Genomic DNA, 9,577 nt, shown 5'->3' with positions numbered 1-9,577 from the left:
CCAACACCATTGGTCTACATCATACACCTTAGCAACGCTAACAACCAATAGCAATATTCTCAACAAAATAAAATCATTGTCCTTATTTATTGCTTATTATTGTTTTTAAACTTAAATAATTGAGTGAATATCTAGTTGTATTTTACTTACTGGAATGGGTTTATCAGAGACGTGTATCTTTTTCTAATTTACCCCGACTTTATCAACTTTACACAGTATCTGTGAATGACTATTCTATATGTATTTAGTTTAATAAAAGACTAGGTACATATTCCAGTTTTAAATCATTATAAAGCGTACACTTGTCGAGAATTCTATTGTATTTTTTTATCAGGCAATGTCGGGACTGCCAAACACTCAGATGAGACCACGCTACGAGACAGAGGACCCAGTAATGCAGTATAGCACGTTCGAATGTTGACGGTTTTACATGTATAGTTCAACTTGAGCATGCAACGACTTCTGTGTATACATGATATTTGAGGTTTGTAGAAGGTGGATTTAAATTGACTCGACAATGACGGATGTCAAAGTAAAACAAGAATCTACAGATGTTGCGGACATCGAAAACAGGTTGGCTTGGCGTTTCTTCACCCTGCTATGGCTTGGTTGGTTAATTAGCCAGTTAGCTAAAATCGACTCCTTAAGACCTATTATTGTAGCTGTGTAGATATGTAGAATACGCTTTGTATTGATTGATTGTCGTCTTCATACATCCATCTTGTTACACAGGATAAAAGAACTCTGCCAACAGTTCCCTCACGGGATAACTGACCAGGTCATACAGAATGACATGCCGAACTTGGAAGCACAGCTCAGGGCCATGGCAATCAACAGACTTTTGTCACTGGTACGTAACAGTTGCAGTAGTCATCAATCCGGTTAACTGATTCACTGATACGAGGTTAAATTAAAGTGTATATTTGACGACTAGTTGGTAAGAGCTTCAATTTAGGCTAACATTTGGACCCTAAAAACGTGGCATATAGATTTAATGATATCCGCCCAACTAACAAAATGACGTCCCCAGGACGTCCCCTGAACGTCCCCGAATGTTATAAGGACGTCGCAAGGGAACGTCCCCATGACGTTTTTTTGTAGGGTCCCCTGAAAGTCCCGGGGACGTCGCAGACAAACGTCCCCGGGACGTCCATGTAACGTCCTCATAACATTTAGGGGACGTTCAGGGGACGTTTGTCTGCGACGTCATGAGGACATTCCCTTGCGACGTCCTGACAGTGAGGACAGACCAAAAAAAGCTGAAAACCTCCTTACCTGTTCTAAAATCAGCGTAAACCACGGACTCGCGGGGCTTATTGCTTTTCTAAAACTGTTACTACAAATATTTGATATCGTGTCATCAATAAAAACAATTAGAAACAAAATAGTTTAATCATAAACCGTCATTCTTCCGATACTACAAAGTATAGTTCCTACATAAATCGTTGCCACACAACAGCCAGATGGACATCTTTGCTGTCTTTTTCAATTTGAAATATTCGATGCGCAGTAATATGGAATGTTAAAGATTGTAATGAGGACAACCTGTGAGGTTATGCTGGATTTTACAACGGCATGGAATGCGATATAGCCAATCACAATCAAGGATTGGAACAACCAGTTTTAGAACTTGAGTTTTGTGGCACCGAGAAGCTGTCAAGCTCCCTTTAAGAACGCCATTGTTCTACGTCACAGAGCTCTGCTTCTAGCCAGGGCGGGAAATATGACTTAAATTCTTTGTACATTGCGAGCTAATGCGGTGTCCAGTACCACAAATATGCAAATGTTTGTCACGTTTAGCGTTACTTGCAGTAATGTTAATTTTTGGCCACTTGGGGGTGTATTTAACGTTGAACAGGGTGTTTGTGTGTGCTTGTTGTGACATTGCCCATTATTTTCAAATACCTTGATTTGAACACGTTTGTTTGTTTATGATGGACAAAAAGTATACACTAATTGTATTATAAATAATATACTTTATTTATAGGGATATGAAACTTATGGTCCAAAATGTAGTCATTGCCTGTGAAAAAATAGAAAACGATTAGTAATGTGTTTAAACCGAGAATGCACATACACACAAGCCCTCTTGTTCAAGTGACGGGATGCACAAGAACGAGGTAAGCCTATTAATTTTGACCGTCAACCAATCAACATGATAACTTAACAAACGTCGAGACAACAAACGGACTGATTTACCTACATGTAAAAATGGTACAGTATTTTGGCACAAGCTCTCATATTCTAGTGATGGAATGCACACGAACTTCAAGAGCCTTAGTGCCAATTAATCTTTGGTCAACAACAAGGAACATGATCACTGGACATCATACTAAGGCCTAAAAGAAAATGTAAGGAAAAAGAAAAAAAGAAAATATTGAGGTCACTCTGAAATCAAAGTATAAATAAAATAATATAATAATCAAAACTGCTAAATCCTTCCCTAACTACCCTATCTAGCATAATGAAACAAAAAGTTTTTTAAATAATCAAAAACCCTACGCTTGCCCTCATTACTCAAATGAAGCCGGTCAGGGCTGTAAAATTCCAAAACAGGACGCGAGTGCCTCAGAAATAATCTATTTGTCCTAAGATAAATGACACCCTCGTTTTCACACAGATGCTCCAGGAGAAGATTTGTTTCCCTAACTATGTGTTTGGTGGTAGCATCATCCACCGGCCGGGGGAGAATGGAGCACACGGCAAAGCTTACTTCATACCGGTACCGCTCCCTAACTTTGTCCATCAGTTCCCGCATTCCCCTGAGGATATCATAAGGAGAATCCCCCTGCGCTACGTTGTTAGTTCCGATATTTATAAATATTTGCAGCGGGCCACTAACGGTGGTGAGGTGGTGCAGCTGTTGGTGAGCTGACCTCTGGAGTGTGGTTCCCGGGTGTACCCACGCCAAAGCCTCCGGGATTGCCACCTCCACCCCGCGCATTATGCTGTCCCCCCAGATGGCAACAGTGCGACCTTGAACAAAAGAGAATAGATTGTTTAACAGTACTATCGTTTTCAGGTTGTGCTGCTATAATATATGCTTTAATGTGATGAATAATTAAAAACATATTTTCAATGCATGAAATGTATTTAGGAATAGGCTACATTAAAATGAATAGTTAGTTAGCATATGTGCTGCAGACTCCTGGATTTCGTTTAAGGCAGAAAAAAAAGGATAGAATATCTCTACATTGTACATGGGTATTTTGTCTTATTGTTTTTACCAAGACAAAATACCCATGTACAATGTAGAGATAGAAGTAAAAAAAAAACATACCTGCGCCAAATGAGGTGACACGATCCTGCCAGCATACCCTTAAGGGTCGAGGGACATGCGGCCTGTACATTGAAGTAGTTGAAGTTGAAGTCATTGTAAAATGAAGTCAGAATGGTCCAGTAAACGAGGTGTGAATGGTTTTACTGTATGCAAATATTGTCGCGATTGGATCAAATTAATGATTAACATCTTGGACAACCAATTACTATAAGGGGCATTTCATGATAATTTTATTTAGAAAAAAACAACCAATGAGAGTTTGTTTGGCAATATTTTGAATAAAAACAATGCAGAAACAGGCGGCAAATAAACAGGCAGATGTTTCCCTTATAAAAAAGAAAAAGGCGGGAACAGATTTCATTCTAAAAGGCCAACCAATGAGAGGCCTTTATGGCAATATTTTGAATAAAAACAACACAGAAACAGGCGGCAAATAAACAGGCAGATGTTTGCCTTGCATTGTTTGAAAAAGAAGAAGCGGGAAACCCTATTATATAACAGGCAGATGTTGGAGGCTAATCATAACAAACAATTACACCTTGCGACACCTACTGATAGAAAAGCGAATTGCAGCCTTGAAAGGCAGTGACAAAATGGCCTAATTCGCAATTAAACCAAACATGAGCAAAATAGCCTTAAATAGAGATAAACAATTAAGATCTTCACTTGGTTGAATGAGACTCAAGGATACAAGGATGTGATTTTCCTGTGACATTTGGACCTGTGGGGGGAATTACATGCAACTGTTAAGGGACTTGATATATTTGATGAACTATTTAACAACACAAAACACACAGTAAACTTTTTTTTTTTTTTTTGGGGTGGGGGGGGGGGGGGGGTGGGGGGGGGGGGGTTGGGGTGTGTGTGTGAATGGTGACTGTTGTAATGCAGGGATGCCCAATTGGCCTCTAGAGCTACCATCTTGTAGGTATCTAGTTTGGAAACCTACAGGTTGATATAGGGGTGGGCGATATGGCCGAAATCTTCTATCACGGTATGAGTAATTTTATATCACGGTTATGGTATATATCACGGTATAGTAATTGTTCTGTAAATTCAATTAAGAAATTGTACAAAATAACCATACCGTACATCATCACACTCTATTATTTATTTATTACAAACAAAAACAACTGCCTCACATGAGACAACACTTGAGTTAAAAACAAAAGACTCAAAAAACGAGTTACGAGTACGAGCGTTCCTATTGGCTGATGCGCAGTCATGCCATCCGCGTGGTGACCTATTCACAGCTCAATACGGATCTGTAATGACCTCCGACGAAAATTTCAAAATGAGCGAAAGCGATCAGTCTGACTTTTACTATCCATATAACTTTGGTTTCGGCGTACCTCGTTAAAACTCGGTCGATACGTTTCAGTTTGATATTTCCCGGCATGACCTCACTCTCAGTAAGTAGTTAGCCTTCACTAGTCATCCTAGATCAAGAATGCAAGCAACGCCACCAGTGTAATTTTACAACAAGAATTTTACAGCGCGGGACATACAACTTGAACAACAAATCGAATTGGTTACCTGCAGAATGGGACATCAAGTATAGAAGTAATTAGCATCGGCATGAATGTGGTCCGCTAAGACAAAATACACTCCACATCGAAAATTCCGTCAGACCAACGCAAATGTGCTTCAGGTCAAACGAAAATAGCTAATCAAATAGAAGTTAAACTACAATTCTAAATATCGCAACAATGCGATTTATATGATGGCTTCTATACAATACAACAACCAGACATTTAATTGCCACGTGTAATACAAAAATATAGGATAAAGTATACCGCGGTTGAAACGGTATAGCCAAATCTCTTCCGGTAGACACATTTCTACCGTTGCATGGTATATACCGTCATACCGCCCAGCCCTAGGTTGATAGCTCTCAGAGGACAATTGGGCACCTCTGCATCCATGGTGAAGGTTCAGGGGAGCAACTTTTATCTATTACTTCTATATTAGCTATGACAGTTTGGCTTAACAGGGAGTCACCCCATTACAGGGCCCCCTGTCTCATATCACCAAACTGTACTACTTTTAATCCTACCTGTATCTATTTTTATGTAGACAGTTTGGCTTAACAGGGAGTCACCCCATTACAGGGCCCCCTGTCTCATATCACCAAACTGTACTACTTTTAATCCTACCTGTATCTATTTTTATGTAGACAGTTTGGCTTAACAGGGAGTCACCCCATTACAGGGCCCCCTGTCTCATATCACCAAACAGTACTACTTTTAATCCTACCTGTATCTATTTTTATGTAGACAGTTTGGCTTAACAGGGAGTCACCCCATTACAGGGCCCCCTGTCTCATATCACCAAACTGTACTACTTTTAATCCTACCTGTATCTATTTTTATAGACGTAGTCCGTTTTAATATTGCAAAGCTAAGTCTGTCAGTGCCGCACAGGCCCACTTGATCAGACAACCCAATGCTAAAACCAAACAAATACTACTACTACTTACCCAATGCAGCTATCAGATATTATGGCAGACCATTTGGCTTAACAGGGAGTCACCCCCTACTGGGGCCCCCTGTCTCATATCACCAAATGGTCCATCATTAATATCCTCAAGCTACCACAAAGCCTGAATATTACATACCGATAGCTAAATGACACACTACAGTGTTTCCCACACATAGACTAATTTGTGGCGGTGCGCCACAGAATCAACACCGGCCGCCACACATTGCGTTTCGTAAAACATTTTTTTTTATCGCTATTTAGGTTAAAACACGCAGCGTATTCGTTCAGCTGCATTTCCTTTCCCCTGCTCTCCCTCCGTCTCTCTGTCACTCATGCGTCTTTCCCACATATGCACACAGTCACAACGTCAGCACACGTTAGCAACAATGCATACATATGCCGTTCTAGTAAGACCGACAGCAATATCAGCGAGCCTTCAGCATTAGTGCCGTAGCTAAAAGTCGAGGAAAGTTGAGGCTACTTTTCGCTAGGTACCTTACTCACATTTACATTTAGTCATTTAGCAGACGCTCTTATCCAGAGCGACTTACAGTACTCGAAGTTTCCCCTTTTTTTCTTTTGGTGAGAAGTCTCAAGAGCTAGCTACTTACTCGGCGTCATGGAGCCGACCAGTTAAATAGTTGTTTAGCACTAGCGTTGCTACATGCATAATGCAGAAATGATATGTTAGTTGTTGTTAATTTGTGAAGGTGTGAATCATTTTGGATTAATATTTAATGTAACAAATTATTAACAAATTAACTGTAACGAATTATTAACGAAGGAATAATTTCCCCCCCCCCCCCCAGTCTGACAGCCCCCACCGCTCCCCGCCACAATTAGATTTCTAATCTGTGGGAAACACTGCACTACAAAGCTAAGTCTGTCAGTGACGCACAAGCCCACTTGATCAGACAACCCAATGCTAAAACCAAACAAATGACTACTTACCCAATACAGCCTGAATATTACATACCCATCGCAAGACTACAAACCTATTTATAAATCCTAACCTCATTCTCGTAATAATCTGTGAGTAATGGGTATTCTACCACTGAGCTGGCTACTCTATCATCTTCCTCCTCTTCATAATCTATTAAGAACCCATCTTTCCCATTAAAACTAACTACTCTGCCTGGCCACCAACATACACTATCGTCCTCACTGTTAATAAACATGTGCGCTATTCTTTTCCCTACAAGATCCTCTGCACTAACCGGTATTAATACTAGTTTATTTTCCTGGTATTCGGTCCATAAGGGCAACCAGTACATTTTTCTATAGCCATCGTATTTTATTTTGAAAAAAATGTCATCTTTTGTTCTTTTACAATCTATAACTGTCCCATTAAACCACCTATCTAACCAACGCTCTACATACAAATGTTTAACTCTCTTACCAAGTAACTGCTGTGGCATTTCAATACTTGGAAGTCTGACTATACTCAACCCTCCCCTCCTCCGCCCCATATCTTGTGCCTTAAGGTGCTGTTCAGCAGCATCCCTCAAAAACTCTACCTTCCTATCAGCAACAAGATCAGCCGGTGCAGCTCCACACCCTTCATCTAAACTAGTGTCTACAGGCTCGATGGCATTAACAACAACACTCTTCAGATTACTGATGAGCTGATCTACAGGGAGCCTCTTGCCATATTTTGATATATTTAAAATCCCACTATCATTTTTCTGCCCCAACACAAAACGACGGAACTTTAACTGTGCAACTACTGCTAGTATTGAATCTCTCCCTAAATTACTTACCTGTTCATTAACCTCTAACTCGCTTGTCCATAGTCCACCATACTTACCAAGTTCAAGAGTGAGCTGTTGTTTCCTGCGCACTGCTTGAACCTCTCTAACTAAGTTCTAGAACTTGTTGAGTCATAGCATCAAACTCTTCTGACGTTGACTCCAACAACTTATCTAAGATGGGTCCTCTGTGGATGTCTACATCCTCAGAGTGTCCTCACCCTTCATAAACTGCCTGCTGTCTGCCTGCCACTCTCTAAGCTTTATAACAAGCGTTCTATACCTATCATTCATTGCTAATACATGTTCTTTCTTGGAAAGAACTCTCCAGAATGGTTCTGTAACCTGTTTGGAGATGAGCCCTAATGCCCTACAACCTGCTATAAACTGACTAATATTAAGGTCAGCATGGACAGCCTGAACTAACCTGTTCTCATTTTGAGATAACCGTGTAAATTCCAACAAGTCAGGGTAAAGATAGTAAACTCCTGCTGCATTATGGAACGTTACATTAATACGGTTACCTTTGAATGGAACCAATGGAACACGATCAGAACCGTACTTATTAAACGAGAAGGTTTTGAACTGGACGGGTTTGCCACTCTTCTCACAGCCGCGCTCCTGCACGGTCTTACAAACAGAACGGATGAGCCTCACGGTACCGCTCTCCCCACCTGATTTAAGGGTTGAATCTAACTTTATGCAACCTACCTTATCTCCCTTAAAAACTAGTGTCTCCCACATATCTAAAGTAACACCTGTTTGATGTGCCAGTCCATCAATGACATGCATCCCACAAAACAATTCATTGACTACAGCAAGTTTAGACTCTTCTGAGTCAGGTAACTGAGTATAACCATCGACTATTTCTGGCAATATTTGCATACGGTACTGAGAGAGTATTTCATTAAATTTCTTCTCAGTACTTGCTCTATCTCCTACCAAATTAGTAATTTTTGTAAAGATCCTGTCTGAGAGCCCACCCCTATCGTCCTCTACATGCACCGTGTTGATTACATCATGCACCATTTCAACAATTGTGTCGAAAGTGCATTGGGCAGAGCTGGATGCTTGCTCTCTAAGACCTATATGTAGCCTAGTCCCATCAGAAAAACAAACCCCAGCGGTTCCGAATTTGTGGCCCAGTTTACTTGTACCATCTGTTGTAAGGGTGAGGTTGTCTTCCTCTATCAACCTACTTTTAATCTGCTGCAAGGATACATGTCTGGCCTCTAGTGTGACATTTTTACACGTTGACACGCTAGGTAAACGCTCTGTTTCTAATCCTGACATGTTTTTTAAAACGCAATCTATTACCTCCGGTGCTTTATTCATACTTACCCCTAATACCGAAGTCAGCTCCATTACGGTCTGCCTAATTTTATCATTATATACACGACCATCTAACGTTGAGACTAACGCGCTTCTGGTCTGATCTTCAGCTTTAACACTCCGATCTTGCCAGTACAGTATTTGGTCATTTAAATCGGTCATTTTGTCCGGTAAAGCTACATCTTTCCTCTTGAGGTTTTTGCTTTTATCTTTTACCCTAAGACCTTGCATTTGGAATTGCAAGTTGTTAATGTTCTGCTCTAGTCTCTCTCTCTCTGTTTTGAGCTCTGCATTTACCTGCTCGAACTCATGCTCTACTTGCAAATTCCCTTTACATTGAGCTTTAAGGTGATCTATTTGATCGTCTTTCCTCTTAATTTTTCTATTTATGTTACGTACGTTGACCAGACTTTCCGTCAATTTGATTAATTTAGCTCTAAGCGATTTTATTTCTTTCTCAGCCTGGTATATTTTAAGCCCCATATCTTTACGTTCCTTAGTTAATTTATCTATATCTACTTCTACTTTTTGGTACTCTATTTTAGTTTTGTTAACTATGCTAACTTGTTCATGTAAACCAATCACTAAATCATTAGCTTCTCTAACATCAAAAATGTCATTTTGAGTTGTCTCACCGGCATCATGAGACGCGCAGGATGGAGTTTCTACTTCACGCCCATATGGAGGCGGTAGCTCAAACACCTCACCTAGACATGAGTCTTTATCACTAACTCTG

General features: G+C 40.3%; 1 protein-coding gene across 2 annotated transcripts in view; it reads left to right on the top strand.

Annotated features, from left to right (window-relative positions):
- The first annotated feature begins 352 nt into the window (after nucleotides 1-352).
- polr3f (polymerase (RNA) III (DNA directed) polypeptide F) overlaps nucleotides 353-9,577 on the top strand; it is a 30,563-nt gene continuing 21,338 nt past the window's right edge. Inside the window, exons 1-2 of one of the 2 annotated variants that reach the window (XM_047051098.1) lie at nucleotides 353-573; nucleotides 733-850. In XM_047051098.1, the coding sequence (XP_046907054.1) occupies nucleotides 518-573; nucleotides 733-850 (174 nt within the window). In that variant the 5' untranslated portion in view covers nucleotides 353-517. The remainder of the gene's footprint in view (nucleotides 574-732; nucleotides 851-9,577) is intronic. The other variant, XM_047051099.1, reaches the window with a different exon arrangement.

Source organism: Hypomesus transpacificus, unplaced genomic scaffold (genome assembly GCF_021917145.1).
Source record: "Hypomesus transpacificus isolate Combined female unplaced genomic scaffold, fHypTra1 scaffold_138, whole genome shotgun sequence".
NCBI lineage: Eukaryota > Metazoa > Chordata > Actinopteri > Osmeriformes > Osmeridae > Hypomesus > Hypomesus transpacificus.
This window is presented reverse-complemented; position numbering and strand designations above follow the sequence as displayed.